Consider the following 16,183-nt stretch of genomic DNA (forward strand, 5'->3'; position numbering starts at 1 on the left):
TTACAACCCTGCACTTTACAACCCTGCACTTTACAATCCTCAAGTCAATGGAGATATATCACCAACGATGTCTCCACAAGATCCTGCAAATCCCCTGGGAGGACTGACAATCCCCAGTATTGAAGCACTGACCACACTCGGATCAGCTTCGCTGGGCAGGCCACATAGTACGCATGCCAGATACGAGACTCCCTAAGCAAATGCTTTATGCGGAGCTCCTTCATGGTAAACGAGCCAAAGGAGGACAGCGGAAACGTTATAAGGACACCCTCAAAGCCTCCTTGGTAAAGTGCAACATCACCACTGACACCTGGGAGGCCCTGGCTGCAGACTGCTCGAGGTGGAGAAAGTCCATCCGGGAGGGCGTTGAGCTCTTCGAGTCTCAATGCAAAGAGCATGAAGAAGCCAAGTGCAGGCAGCGGAAGGAGCGTGCAGCAAACCAGCCCTACCGACCCCCTCCCCCAACGAATGTCTGTCCCACCTGTAACAGAGTCTGTGGCTCTCGTATCGCACTGTTCAGCCATCAAAGATCTCACTTTGGGAGTGGAAGCAAGTCTTCCTCGATTCCGAGAGACTGCCTATGATGATTACAATCCTGTACTGTCGTCTGTTGGGCTTGATGTTTTTCTATCTTTGAATGACATCAAAATCTACACTGTGGCTGTGTTCCCTGGAAACATCACTAACACTTTTCCACAGGACTCTTGTCATTTGGCACAAGGCAAAGGTTGACCAAGGTTTTATATTATTGCTATCACTCTACATTGATAAAAGCACTTCAATAAACATAAACATATATTAAAAATCTTAGAAATACTTAGAAACCTTTCAATAACCAGAGACGACAAATGCCTTCCCCCACTCACCAAGAAAATGCGGCACATATACAACATGAATTAATGTGAAATACATCCTACAATTTTCTATTCTTTTAGCAAACGTTGTCACCAACGAATTAACTTATGCTCCTGAACATTTCTTTCTCTGTTTTTCATTATTTCTTACATATCAGTCACATTCATTTATGTAGCTCCTGATCTTGTTTCTAATAACATCTCTAAAGCTTCATCTCTAATGAATTAATATCTTGGAGTTTAGTCTCTGGGTAAGCGTGGCACCTAATGTCGACATGATAAAGTCCCATAAACAGCAAATGCCAAGTCTTTGGTGGTGTTGTTTGAGTTGAATGTTGACCAACACACTGGGAGAACTCCCTATTCTTCAAATAGTATAATGGGATCTTTTACATTCACCTGAACAATTGCAGTGGCAGATGAGGGCCTTGTATGCAAGATGCTACCTCCAAAATGCAGCACTACTCCTTATTGTAAGTGTCAGCCTGGGTTATGTGCTTAAATCCTAGCGTGGGGCTTAAAGCTATGACCTGACTGGTGAGAATGCTACTGATTAAACCAAGCCGACACTCTTAAATTCACACATTCTGAAGTGCCCCTCTTCAGTATGTCCATGCATAAACCCAATAAAATAGCAGTGTGTTAGGTATTTTTCTATTGAGATATCTGATGCACTGCCCCCCCCTCTCCCCCAACCCCCCAAAAATCTTGGGCACAAAAGTTGTGTTAAGTGATCTAAAGCTTCTTTTCTTTTGCAGAGAATGCCTCAATTCCTTTGGATCCACGATGGAACCAGCAGTATTTGGATATTCTGCTCAATTCTGTGGCATATTCTGGGGATTTTGAAACTGGGCTGCAGTGTTCGAAAGAGCTTCAAGCGCAGCTCGGCTCCATTGCTAACAGGTAAACAGAATTACTTTAATTCAAACTTTTTGTTTCACTAATTGAAGCCAAGGAATGTCCGTTCTCTTCCTTGCTACTGAACCTGCTCACCGATGCTCAGTTTGGATTCCACCAGAATTACTCGGCTCCAGACCTCATTACAGCCTTGGTCCAAACATAGACAAAAGACTGAATTCCAGAGATGAGGTAAGAGTGACTGCCCTTGACATCAAGGCAGCATTTGACCAAGTGTGGCATCAAGGAGCCCTAGTAAAACTGAAGTCAATGGGAATCGGGGTGGGGGAACTCTCCACTGGCTGGAGTCATACCTAGCACAAAGGAAGATGGTTGTAGTTGTTGGAGGTCAATCATCACAGCCACATGACATCGCTGCAGGTGTTCCTTAGAGTAGTGTCCTAGGCCCAACCATCTTCAGCTACTTCATCAATGACCTTCCCTCCATCATAAGGTCAGGAGTGGGGATGTTCGCTGATGACTGCAGTGTTCAGGTTCAGTTCCATTTGACATTTCTTAGATAATGAAGCAGTTAGTGTCTGCATACAGCAATACCAGGGCAACATCCAGGTTTGAGCTGATAAGTGGCAAGTAATATTTGTGCCAGGTAATGATTATCTCCAACAAGAGAGAAACTAACCACCGCCCCTTGACATTCAGTGGTATTATCATTGCCGAATCCCCCACCATCAACATCCCAGGAGTCATCATTGACCAGGAACTGAACACAACATAAATGCTGTGGCTACTAGCGATGTTCAGAGGCTGGGTATTCTGTGGAGTGTGTCTCACCACCTGATTCCCCAAATCCTCTACCATCTACAAGCCACAATTCAGGAGTGTGATGGAATACTCTCCACTTGCCTGGATGAGTGCAGCTTCAACAATGCTCATGAAGCTGGACACCATCCAGGACAAAGCAATCTGCTTGATTGTTCATTGAATCTACTTACTCTGCAGTTGAATGTTCTGACAGATTTTGAGCAGATACTTTAATGTGTCTCGGAACCTTTGTGAAATGATAGTCCTCTGTACACTCGTTCTGCATACAGAATGTTCCATGTTTGTTTTGGTTCAATTTTGTAGGATGGCACTTCTGATGAACAGAGAGGAAAGAGGATATATGGAGAAGACAACAGTGGCTTCTGATGCTGCAAAAAAATCAGGCAGGCGCAGCGCTTTGAGAATATCCATTGCATTCCGTAAAGGTAAGCAAACAAAAACTCCTGTGAAATGGGACCTCGTGTTTCATGACATTTTCTTCAGCTTTTATAATGAAATTAAATTTGATTTACTGATTTGAATACATACATGTCTTGTGAACTGTCCAAACATGGGGCATTGTACCTGCTGTATTTCATTGGGTACATTGCATGGAGGAAAATCGGGCGAGAAAGATCTGTTATCTGTACGAAAGCCAGCCTGATTTTCCATCCGTTAATTCAAGTGGGTTACCTTCGGTGTGTATGATCCTCCCCTTCTGATTTTCCTCTCTGCATGATGCCTAGGTGCAGTAACAGGAGAATCTGTCACGTTATCACTCTGTCTGCCTGACCTTTGCTGTGAGCTCTTGAGGAGAATCTCTGTTGATGAAAAGTCATGCCTAAACTGCTGTTAATACAGAATGAAACTAGATTGTGTAAAGCTAGCTGTGCTGATTGATTAACCCTGTTGCTTATGTTTAGAGTATTTCTTGTGGCAATCGGATACTTGGTGTAAAAATAGTTCTATAGAAATTATCTCGACACAGCTAAATGCAAGCAAAATAAATGCTTTAGCCTAAAATTCTAAAGAAGTTTTTGTTTCACGATAGGAATGATAAACTTGGATAATCTGCCTCACCCAGTCTTGGCTCACCTTGCTGCTTTCTTTGAAGTCTGGGATGCCTGTGTGGTGCAGTGCATAAAGTCTCAGTTTTCCGACCTGGAAGATGATGTCTTCAATGAGGCAAGTATTACTCGCTGTCTTTGGCTTGCATCTTGTACTCGTGTTCATCTGTTGCTGGCTTTGAAACCTGTTCACTTGGAAAGATGTAGTGTGCGAAACGGGCCAACTGATGCCTCTTCAGGATTGCCAAGTGTGAGCAAGGATAATTGCATTCTGCAACTACCGTGCAGTTTCCGATGAAGTTCCACCCCAAACCTCAGTTGTATCTGTAATGTTGAATATTGACTACTCGATCTCCCATGGCATTGTACATGGGGTGTTGAGGCCAACTACAGGCTACAGGTTCGAGGGCAGGGTATAATTCGATGAGGGTGTACAGGTGTAATTAATTGCCATTTTAAAGTCACATTTGGTCTTTATTTTTGTGTAGTATTTTGGTTTTATATCTGCAATTAAATAGCAAAATGTTATAGTTTGGGAAGCAGAGAAGTCAAGTTGGTTGGAGCACAATGATTTCACTGCAGTACAGGCTGAGGAGCTGGGAGAAACCAGACTAACACTACAATGCCACAACTGTAGGGAAGGTGTAATTACAATACGATTTTGTTAGTTTCTATTAGGATTGTGGATTGCAGTTTAAAATGGATGTGCATGGTGATGTAAGATTTGAAAAATATTAGACATATGTTTGAACAGGTACAGGTGCAGGCACTATGACTTTGTTGAAGTATATAATAGGTAGTGTTCCAGAAGTGAGACACAAAACTTGTATCTCTATTACATGACCAGCCTCAATAATGGGACACTCTCCAGTGGCAGTAACTATTTTCTGATTTCCTTAGGTGCTGTGCAACACTTTGTGGCGGGATCGGTTCTGGGTGGTCTCGGACAGAGTCACTTCAGATGCTGAGGGCATAGCGCTGCTGTCACTCCACTGGCATTGGGTCAGGAAACACCTCCTGAAAGATGTTCTCCGACAGCTGTCTGGCTTTTCCCCGTACGAATAAGTATAATTTGTATCTGGAATCTTGACCCTTTGACTGTATAAACGATTCTGTTAATGTATTCCATATTTGGTAGCTTTTTCCTCAGTCAAAATAGCGCTTAATAAGCTTGAACTGTTCAGTTGGCAGCATTCGTGCCTTGAGTTATAATGGATAAAGCAGTTAAGAGGCTGCAGACGTTCTGACTCTGGTATCTTCTGTTCTTGGACATGACTTTCGACAAGGTCCCACACAAGAGATTAATGTGCAAAGTTAAAGCACATGGGATTGGGGGTAGTGTGCTGACATGGATTGAGAACTGGTTGTCAGACAGGAAGCAAAGAGTAGGAGTAAATGGGGACTTTTCAGAATGGCAGGCAGTGACTAGTGGGGTACCGCAAGGTTCTGTGCTGGGGCCCCAGCTGTTTACATTGTACATTAATGATTTAGACGAGGGGATTAAATGTAGTATCTCCAAATTTGCGGATGACACTAAGTTGGGTGGCAGTGTGAGCTGCGAGGAGGATGCTGTGAGGCTGCAGAGCGACTTGGATAGGTTAGGCGAGTGGGCAAATGCATGGCAGATGAAGTATAATATGGATAAATGTGAGGTTATCCACTTTGGTGGTTAAAAACAGAGACAGACTATTATCTGAATGGTGACAGATTAGGAAAAGGGGAGGTGTACCGAGACCTGGGTGTCATGGTACATCAGTCACTGAAGGTTGGCATGCAGGTACAGCAGGCGGTTAAGAAAGCAAATGGCATGTTGGCCTTCATAGCGAGGGGATTTGAGTACAGGGGCAGGGAGGTGTTGCTACAGTTGTACAGGGCCTTGGTGAGGCCACACCTGGAGTATTATGTACAGTTTTGGTCTCCTAACCTGAGGAAGGACATTCTTGCTATTGAGGGAGTGCAGCGAAGGTTCACCAGACTGATTCCAGGGATGGCGGGACTGACCTATCAAGAAAGACTGGATCAACTGAGCTTGTATTCACTGGAGTTGAGAAGAATGAGAGGGGACCTCATAGAAACGTTTAAAATTCTAATGGGTTTAGACAGGTTAGATGCAGGAAGAATGTTCCCAATGTTGGGGAAGTCCAGAACCAGGGGTCACAGTCTGAGGATAAGGGGTAAGCCATTTAGGACCGAGATGAGGAGAAACTTTTTCACCCAGAGAGTGGTGAACCTGTGGAATTCTCTACCACAGAAAGTTGTTGAGGCCAATTCACTGAATATATTCAAAAAGGAGTTAGATGAGGTCCTTACTACTCGGGGAATCAAGGGGTATGGCGAGAAAGCATGAATGGGGTACTGAAGTTGCATGTTCAGCCATGAACTCATTGAATGGCGGTGCAGGCTGGAAGGGCCGAATGGCCTGCTCCTGCACCTATTTTCTATGTTTCTATGTTTTTTGCATTCCAAATTAACAGCGCTGCACTTGTTTATTTTCCATTTGGATTGACATTTGCAATGTGATGGGCAGGAATTGCATGTTAAGCACCGTGTTATAAGTCGATAATAGCAAACAAATTAAAATTTGACACATGTAGGCCACAGGATTGGCAGCAATGCCATTCTGTCACGAGCACTTTGCCAATTAAAAAAAAATAGCGCCAAGATTTAGTGGCAACCTGAACCAGAGATAATAAAAAGTAGAGAACAACCAAACCCAGAAAATTCCAAAATGGCTGACCCAGTAATTTGCAAAGCAAGCCCTGGCTATGCCCAGGACCTTGTGAAACACCCGTCATCATCATATCTACTTTGTAGTTGACACGTGCAAACTCCAGATGGTATGGGTAACTGTGTCATATATTTTCTAGTTGCTCTAGAGCTACACATTCCTTCTTGCCTGACCAGAAATTATAGGCATCCCTTACTAAAGTTGAGCTTGATGTAGATGTGAGTTGATTTGAGTCTTTAAAAAAATTAATATTGATGTACATGGCTCCTTCTTAGCTCTTTCTCCCACAAAACTTCTCAAATAGTGTGTTTTGTCGAGTTATTGGTGAATGTTACTATTGCCTGTTAGTAAGCCAATATGGTGCTGTGCAAAATGGAAAAATTATTAAAATGAAATATTGTGCAATTGTAACGTTTTGTTTGAACAAATAGGTAATGCTATTAGGAGGACATTTATCATATTATTCCTGAATGTTGAGGGAGAGTTAGCTCTGTATTGTACAATTCAAGTTGGATGTTATCCATCATCCCTAAAGGGAAAACAGCCATTATACAATGGTTTGCTCTTGTTAAACAGTATGAGTAAACTCTCCCTCCTACTGTATGAAAAGAAAAAAGAAAAACTTGCATTTATGTAACTCCTTTCACAACCAACAAACGTCTCAAAGCGCATTACAGCCAATTAAATACTTTTGGAATGTAGTCACTATTGTAATGTAGGAAACGCGGCAGCCAATTTGCACACAGCAAGTCCCACAAACAGCAATGTGATAATGACCCGATAAACTGTTTTTTTGTTATGTTGATTGAGGGATAAATATTGGCCAGGACACTGGGGATAACTCCCCTGCTCTTCGAAATAGTGCCATAGGATCTTTTACGTCCACCTGAGAGGGCAGACAGGGCCTCGGTTTAACATTGCATCCGAAAGACGGCACCTCTGACTGTGCAGCACTCCCTCAGCACTGCACTAGATTTATCTGCTCAAGTTCCTGGAGTGGAACTTGAACCCACAACCTTCTGACTTGGAGGCGAGTGTTCTACCTACTGAGCCACAGCTGATATCAACATGTAGACAGTAACGAAATAAATTAGATTATAATCAGCTTGTGATGAGGGCAGTGAGGTTAAGGCTCAGCAATCAGAAGTGCTGGTCAATGGAAACTGCCAATATAGTGCAAGAAAAAGACAGAAGGTGAGATCGAAGAAACATGTAATGCAGCATAAAACGGAGACCAAGCAATGTCGAGAAAGCTGGACAACAGTAAAACCAAAGCATGAAATAAGTGAACAAGCAAAGCACAGAGGTAGGATAGAAAACACAAAGAAAAGAGGCATAAAGAACATGAAATATGCAAAAGACATGGAAACAGGAAAATTATAAACTGAGAGAAAGTTTGGGGTAAAAATCAATGACGAGATAGTTGAGAGCTATGGTAAATGGTCGAGTAAATGTCAGTTTTATTGGCAGCCATACAATATGAAGTTTGGAGGAGTCAACTACAAAGGAGATATGATGAAGGGTGTTTCGCAAGGTCCTGTTATAGTCAGGGCTTGCTTTACAAATTTCTGGGCCAGCCATTTTGGACGTCGCTGGGTTTGGTTGGTTGTCCGCTACTTTTTTTGATACTAATTTGCTCCTCCTGGTATGAGCACTCCTCCTTCGTGCATACGAAGAGTTGTTTCCACCCCTCCCCAACCTCTGCCCCACCCTTAGTTGTTCTTCATGGCTCAGGTCCAAACTACCTATGATCTAAGCCACAGGGGACGTAGTACTTGCAATCACATTTGGATTTAATTTTTGCCACCATTAAACTGAAGTATGTTGTCTTGGAGTCTAGGAATTTAATTCTCTTTCAAAATGTTCATGTATAACTAAACACCTTATTTGTGGTGTAATTTGTCATCTTTTCTCATCAGAATTTCCCAAGAGATTCATGCAATTTCAGTTAACCTGCAGAGCCATCTGGCTAGTCCTAGTGGAAGAACTGCCAGTGTGAAGGGAATGCAGAAATCATTGGGTCGCCCTCTTCCATTCAAGGTTAGTGAAATCCAAGTTATCAAAACTAACTTTTGCTGAAGTTCCACAAAAAAACCCTGGTTATAAACCACCAAGTGGGAATGATCAGCAACTTTTTCAGATTCAGAGGAAATTTTTCTGGTATTGCAGAATCCAATGAAAGTTGAAGTGATACATTTAGAATGTTTGAAAATTGTTTAGTAACCAGGATCAGTCCTATTCTATAATAAGTACACGAGCCGCAATCAGCACTGAGAGGAGCGAACTCCACATCCCTGATGCTGAGAGGTTGTTTCTCCTGGCTGGAGAGTCTAGAACATGGGGTCACCGTCTCAGGATAAGGGGTCGGCCATTCAGGATTGAGATGAGGAGGAATTTCTTCATTCAGAGGATTGTGAATCTCGAATTCTCTACCTCAAAAGGCTATGGATGCTCAGTCGTTGAGTATATTCAAGGCTGAGATCGATAGATTTTTGGACTCTAGGGGAATCGAGGGATATACGGATCGGGCGGGAAAGTGGAGTTGATGTCAAAGATCAGGCATGATATTGAATGGAGAAGCAGGCTCAAGGGGCCGTATGGCCTACTCCTGCTCCTACTTGTGTTCTTATTAACCCAGCCTGCAGAGATGTAATGTGTGTGGTCGGGGAGGAAACCTGAAGCAAATGAGAACATGCACTCTTTGTGCACCTGCCTTTCCACAATGAAATGCATTATAAAATTGGGTTACTTGGTTTTATAAATGGAGGAGCAGAATATAAAGGCAGAGAGATAATGCTAGAACTTTGTAAATCACAGGAGTATTGTGGACAGTTCTAGGCACCACACTTCAGGAAAGAGGTAAAGACGTTAGAAAGGGTACAGAGGAGGTTTACCAGGATGTTACCAGAGATGAGGGACTTCAGTTATAAGAAGAGATTGGTAAAGTTAGGACTCTTCTTGGAATAGAGAAGGTTAAGAGGTGATCTAATGGAAGTTTTTGAGATGATGAGATGTTTTGATAGAGTAAATAGGGGAAAAATATTTCCTCTGGCGAGTGGATCAATAACTAGATGTCAGAGATTTTAAATCATTGGGAAAAAAAAAAATCTGGAGGGGAAATGAGTAGAAATTTTTTGTTGGGATCTGGAATGTTCCACCTGAAAAGGTGGTGGAAGCTGATTCCATAAATAATGTGGGACTAAGCGTGACTGCTCTTTCAAAGAGCCAGCACAGGCACGACAGGCCGAATGGCAAGTTTCTAGGAATCTAAATTTGGCTCTTCTGTCTAGAAAAGAGGAAGCTGAGCGGTGACTTAATGGAGATCTTTATAAAGGGATTTGATAAGATAGATGTAGAGAAGATGTTTCCACTTGTGGGCAAGTCCAAAGCTCGGAGCCATATATATAAGGTAGTCATTAATAAATCCAGTGAGAAATGTATTTACCCAGAGTGTGGTTAGAATGTGGAATTTCTTACCACAAGGAGTCGTTGAGGGCGAATAGCATAGATGCATTTAAGGGGAAGTTAGCTAAGTACGAGGGGGAAATGAATGATGGGATGAGATGAAGTCGTGTGGGGAGAGGCTCGTGTGGAGCATCAACACTGGCAGGGACCAGTTGGGCTGAATGGCCTGTTTCTGTTCTGTAAGTACTTCTAATACTATAGATTTGAATCAAATTACTGCACCGCCTGAAATGTTTAAAATGCTATAAATCTTCCACTCTAATGTGCACTTCTCTGTGCTCCACTACATTAAAAGAGGGGGGAGGGCAGTGGGTGAAATGTATACAGATAAATAAAATAAAATATAAACTTTTTACATGAGACTCAAATGGTTACAGCAATCTTTTCCTATTAAATTATTCCGTAAATCTGAGAAATTTGCTTACCATCTGCACTCAACTTTTCTTTGCCAAATGCACTTCTTTTATTTTCCAGCAAAGGATAGTGTCAGTCACCTGGAACTCTTGCCCATAGTCAAATGCACTGAGACATAGGACAATCTCGTGTCTTCCTGCTGCACCGAAGCTCTTGAGGTTACCGGATCAAAATATTTCAATCAGACCTAAAGTACAGGGTGGAAAGAGGATTGAGGCATATTATACATAAACAGTACCTTTTTTCTTTAAAAAAAAAAATTGCTGTCTGAAGTGGGAGAGGTATAATCTACTGGGTATATTCCTCATTTGAAAAATAATACTTTTCCAAGATATGGTCTTTTCTAAGCAAAGTAGTTCAACTTTATTGCAAATTTAAGGGAGTTGCAAAGTAAGGTCTCTTTGAATTGTGGTGTAGTTGACTACAAAGGACTGGAAGAAATACCCTGTATATGCCAGGTTTGCAATGAGCATTTGTTATGTGCATAATTTTTTCATTTCTTGGAAACAGCTGGGAGACGTTCCAGTATTCAATTTTATTAATTGCACAAAACTGCTGGCTTAGTTCATAAATCTATGAACTGATTACATGATGGATGTTGGGTGCCCCTTTAACACTCCATTTGGCCAACTGGTTCGCTGTCCTTTCTTGCATTGCTAAAATAGTGCAGTCAGCTTGGCTGTCGGAGAACAGTAACTTTTCACTTCACAAATTCCCGCATTTTATTATCGGCTTTTAATCACAGTTTGTTTAGAATTCCTCCATCTACACACACACATGGGGATGCTTTCCATTCCCCAGGCACTAAAAGTTGTGGCCTTTAGTACAGAAAAGAAGTGCTGAGGGGGAAACATGAGGGTGCCAAGTTTCATTATCTTCACTAATCTGGTACAACTGTCTTCTGTTTATCCTTTGTCAATATTTGTGTTAGGTAGGCTAGAGGAATTGAAGTAGTGGTAAAATATTACGTACCTGCGTAAGAAAAAGGCTATCTTGTTTTCTGAAGTGATAGAAGCAAAATAATTTCAGAATAAAGGAGGAGTTCCCCAGAAGTAGCTTGTTGTACCCCCTCCCCTGCCCCTTCAGTGTTGCGTTTGGCTGGTAAAACTGAAGGGTAACATAAGAACATAAATAAGAGCATGAGAAGGCCATATGGCCCTTTGATCTTCGACCTCAACGCCACCATCACGCACTATCCCATATCCCTTGATTCCCTTAGTATCCAAAAATCTATCAATCTCATCGACTCAGCATCCACAGCGTCTGGTGTAGAGAATTCCAAAGATTCACAACCTTATGAAGAAATTTCTCCTTATCTCAGCCCTAAAAGGGAAAACATTTCTACTTTGACCACAAGGAGAGTTCATCTGAGATTGTCGCTGTGAGACAAACTCATGACGTTGTCATGGGGAATTCCACGGAGAGGTGGCCTTGTAAAACTGAGGGAAGTTGTCTTGTGAATACAGCTTACTTTTGTAGTAAACTGAAGTAATTATGAAGTTGAAGCAGCCTCCAATATCTCCTATAGCAGTAGTATGTGGTCATAATGCTGTAAAATTATGTTGTCTCAGTTATAAACTGAACCTGCAGATTTTTTTGTGTTCCAGTCTATTTAGAAAAAAGACCAACCCTTTACTAGGTGCTCTACTAGCAGATCATTTGTTTTGGACTGACTCAATTACTTGATACAGAAAGATAAATTAAATTTGGTAAAATTAGCCCGATTTGGTGGGGGGTGGGGTGCAGGAAGAGATTGTGTACAAGGTTAGCTTAATCCATTGGAGTGATTAACTACTCTGCTAATAAAGAAATATTCCCATAGTATGCAAGGCTGTGATACTATAAAAGTTGATACATTGAGTAAGATACTGTTTTTCTTTAGGTTGAATCTGTTGTGGAATGTGCATCTAGACTCAAGATAATCAGTTCTGTCCTGGATGTGCTGACACTGAGGCCTAAAATGACAGAAATGACCTGGAAAGAACAACTTTATAGAATACAAGCAGCTGCCACCGATTGGAATATCAAGCAACGCTTGCTGTTAGCTTGGGGTCTCGTACTTCGAGCAAATCACGTCGCAGAATCTGACACTGGTATGGTATGCTTCATTTAAAAAAAAAATCTACGCACCAGAATATCTTGAAAATTAATGTTAAGCACTAACTATTTAAAATCTAATCCAGGTATGATCAAGAAGTTGCATGCCCCATTCGACACATCATTTGAAGGAGGTGTAGTAGCTCTTGTGCCAGAGTAGGTTTTAAATGTGGATTCCAAGATCCAGGCAAGGAGCTTGGCAAGGGTACAGAAAGGTGGCAGCTCTGATTGCTATTGCTGCCTTCTGGCTGATACTGATGGAGCTGTACTCTCCTGTTTGATAAGGGTAGGATGTTGTCTTTGGGTGAAGGAGACTGTTGGAAGGTTTGCAGCCTTCAATTCATAGGGCCTCCCTTGAGAATCAGAGGAGTGCTTTTTCAAGATAGTTAGTCTTGTCTGCTCCAAGAAGTGTTTGGTCCCAGAGCTGAGATAATTTCTGCTGTGTGGGCCAGGAAAACTGGAGATTCTGCTTCCATTTCCATTTTTTATAATCTTTAAGAGGGTACTCTTTTTTTTGACTTGTCTGGAACGGAATGTTTTGATACCATTCATTCCAAAAGGGATGATTAGGATAAAACTGCAGATAATTCAGGTGTTGTGTTAAGATGACTGGCAGATAGCAGTGGAGCTCAAAGGGTGCATACTTTCCCTACATTACAACAGTGATTACACTTCAAAAGTAACTAATTTGGCTGGCCTGGGATTGCGATGTCCTGACTTAGTGAAAGACACTTTTTATTATTTCTTCTTCCTTTACTTTGGCATTCAACAGCCCCACAACTTGTATCCAAAGCTGAATGTAGAGTAAGTTCATTGCCTGTACAAGATTCTTCCATTTGGCCTGACGCCTGTACCCAAACTGTCTGTTTGCAGTGGTAGCCTTCGTACTGCAGCAGAAAACTTGATTAGATGAAAGAATTGTTTTGTACGTTTCTGGGATGTGGGCATCGCTGGCTAGGTCAGCATTTATTGTCAATCCTTAATCGCCCTTGAGAAGGTGGTGGTGAGCTGGCATGTCCTTCTACACACTCCTCCATTGATGAAAGATTCATGGGAACATAAGACTGCAGCTCCTGTTTGCTGGTTTTGAGTTTACTATTGAGATCAAGCCTCCTAATGGATCAAGATGAGTCTCCGCCATTGCAGTACCTAACCTTTACAGAGACCTGGTTTCACACTGTTGAGCATCATCTTGGAACCATTGGATTGTATCAAGACCACTCAATTTGTATATTTCAACCTCTTGGTAGGATTTGGGTTCTTCATTATATGTGAAGCTGGGAGTTGACGGCAGCAGTCATTTTAATAACTCGTACAAGGTGTTGTGCATTGGACCATTCTAACCTCACCATATGATGGTCCCTGAGGCACTTTCCATTGTCTGGTTCAACCAGGAGATGACCTGCCTTAAGATAGTCATCTGAAGACAAATTTGTTGAACAAACTGACTCAATTTACAGCACTCTGCTCTCACCGTGCTGACTAATGCCTCTTGAGTATTGTGGACACAGCCCGTCGATCTACCACTTTACATGGCTCAACGGCTGTTTACTGGTGAGTTCTGCCTTTCCAAGAATGGAATCATACTGGCCCGGATTTTGCAGTCAACGGCGAAGTGACGGTCTTCGCCACTGACCTCGAAGAAAGCTGCCCACAAAGATGCAGCGATTTCTGTGGCATGTGTTTCACTTTTCCAGGTGTTACATTTGTTTCTGGCACCATGTCTGGGGGATCTCTGGTGTCCAGCAAGTGATGTCATCAAGCAGGCTAAACAGCCAATCACATTGAAGAATTCTCAGACAGCAAATCAGCAAGTAAACTGATTATCCGTTTACTTTTTATAAATTTTACAGGGAGCGAAATAAAGATTAGGACATACACATGGGGTTACAATAGAAGCTGAAATATCAAACTTTAAAAAAATTGACATTCCACAAATATAAAATTATTTTTTCAAGGCCAGAGTGATTGTTCAGCAGTAGTTATGACTTAGTACGCCATTAAAAACCCAGTTACACCTCATTCAAATAGCTTAACGTTTTGGAAGGTTTTTAAGAGCAATGTTACAGCATAAAATAGGGAGGTTCTTGTACATTTAGTGATTTCTAAAGATTGCCATCTCCGGGAACTTCTACAGTGCACCCAGTGGAGCAGCAGGACTGACGGCAACTTCAGGATTTCCGCATTTAACTACGCATGGATTTCTGAGTTTATCTGCGCATTTGCGAACGCCAGAAGTCACTTGTCCGTTTCAGAGTAATGGCGGTGAATGTTGACGGCAAAACTGTCATTACAACCACAAAATCCGGGCCCATTGTATTAGTGACCTTGTTGCAGTGATCACCGTAAAACAAACCATGTGGAACCGAATCACATGACTCTGCCATGTCAATAGTACAGGTACATCTGAAAATCTGGCAACTTCGGGACAGAGTTTGTGCCGGTTTTTGGGTTTTGCCAGATTTCGGACCTCCTTGCCACCCGCCGATTCTCACCGCCTGTGCCCCCCCCCCCCCCCAGCGCTGTGTTTTTTTTTACCGGTTTCCTCATCCCTCGCCGCCCGATGTCGCCAGCTTGGCCGCCTCAAAAATGTCCGGTTTTCGGACAATTCTGGATTCGGGACATTGTACCTGTAGTATTTGTCCTCATTTCATATCTGGTTCTTTTGCCAATCGTCTTAAATCTGTGCCCTCTGGTTATTGGCCAACTTGCCGGGTTTAAATTTTCCATTTCCGGATTAGCCGCTGAGTAAGATTGCTGAATTGTGGATAATATGTTCTTTTACGGAGTTGTGTTAATCTGGTAGTGCAGGTTGATGAACAAAGAACATCAAACACCACATCTGATTCATCTCTCCACCAGAAATCTCACTGCTTGATTTCTCCAGTATTTTTGTCGCCAGTCTGACTAGTTCTACCCTAATTTAAACTCCGACTCATTCAGAACTCTGGGACTGGTATCCTATCCCATAAAGGGTGTCGTACACATTTCCCCTGTCCTTGCCGAAGTCCATTGGCTTTCATTTAAAATCGGCAACTTCACACTCTACCCCAGGGTGATGCCAAGCAGCAAATGAAGAAATATAAATGGCCAAATCAAAGACATGGGTCAGAAATTTAGATTTTTAAAGAGGTCTTTGAAGACATGTGACAATGGTAGAATGACCTGGCAAGTGAATTCCAGAAGACTGATCTATCATGGCTGAAAGGCTTGTTGCTGATGAAGGACAGGCAAGTTATCTGAATTCTGAGATTCCTATATTAAAGAAGATCAATGCTGCAAATGTTCTTTTGAAATTAATGTGCTCAGCTGTTAATTTTAAATAGCTATGGCATAATGTATTTTGTTACAGATGTATTACAGTGTGTGGTAGACTCCCAAACATCAGTGATGAAATCTCAGGGTCTTCTAAACTCTTCAGACTCGAAAGGCCCTGAGGTAAGTCTACCTCAGTTGGATGGAGCCTGTTTGACTCTGGTATCGAGCCGGGTTCAGCTGTGGCCTGCACTGGAGTATCTGGCATTACTCTGCAAGTTTAAAGCAGTGGCAGACCTTCTGGATCTATCATTAGTCTCTAGGTAAGCAAAAGAAAGAGTTTCTTCAATAGCTGCTAAACCCACTTCCCATGAACTGCTACAAATCAGAAGGCTGTAAAAAGCAGGGAGGTAGAGGAGACTTGGTAGTAAACCAGTCAATAGGGAATTTATTACCAGAAGTACATCTTCCATAGTTCACGGTAAGTCACCTCTCCACCAGAAATCTCACTGCTTGATTTCTCCAGTTAAAATGGAGCGGAGCATTTGCCCAGTCCATTCCCTCCCCGATTGCCGGGGGTGTTACCCAGTCCATTCCCTCCCCGATTGCCGGGGGTGTTACCCAGTCCATTCCCTCCCCGATTG

General features: G+C 42.3%; 1 protein-coding gene across 2 annotated transcripts in view; it reads left to right on the top strand.

Annotated features, from left to right (window-relative positions):
* Positions 1-16,183, top strand: part of mdn1 (midasin AAA ATPase 1) — a 215,109-nt gene that overhangs the window by 117,417 nt on the left and 81,509 nt on the right. For both annotated transcript variants that reach the window (XM_070885519.1, XM_070885520.1), the window contains exons 51-57: positions 1,613-1,757; positions 2,838-2,959; positions 3,565-3,698; positions 4,481-4,635; positions 8,228-8,348; positions 12,070-12,280; positions 15,637-15,862. In XM_070885519.1, the coding sequence (XP_070741620.1) occupies positions 1,613-1,757; positions 2,838-2,959; positions 3,565-3,698; positions 4,481-4,635; positions 8,228-8,348; positions 12,070-12,280; positions 15,637-15,862 (1,114 nt within the window). The remainder of the gene's footprint in view (positions 1-1,612; positions 1,758-2,837; positions 2,960-3,564; positions 3,699-4,480; positions 4,636-8,227; positions 8,349-12,069; positions 12,281-15,636; positions 15,863-16,183) is intronic.

Source organism: Pristiophorus japonicus, chromosome 7 (assembly GCF_044704955.1).
Source record: "Pristiophorus japonicus isolate sPriJap1 chromosome 7, sPriJap1.hap1, whole genome shotgun sequence".
NCBI classification, from domain to species: domain Eukaryota; kingdom Metazoa; phylum Chordata; class Chondrichthyes; family Pristiophoridae; genus Pristiophorus; species Pristiophorus japonicus.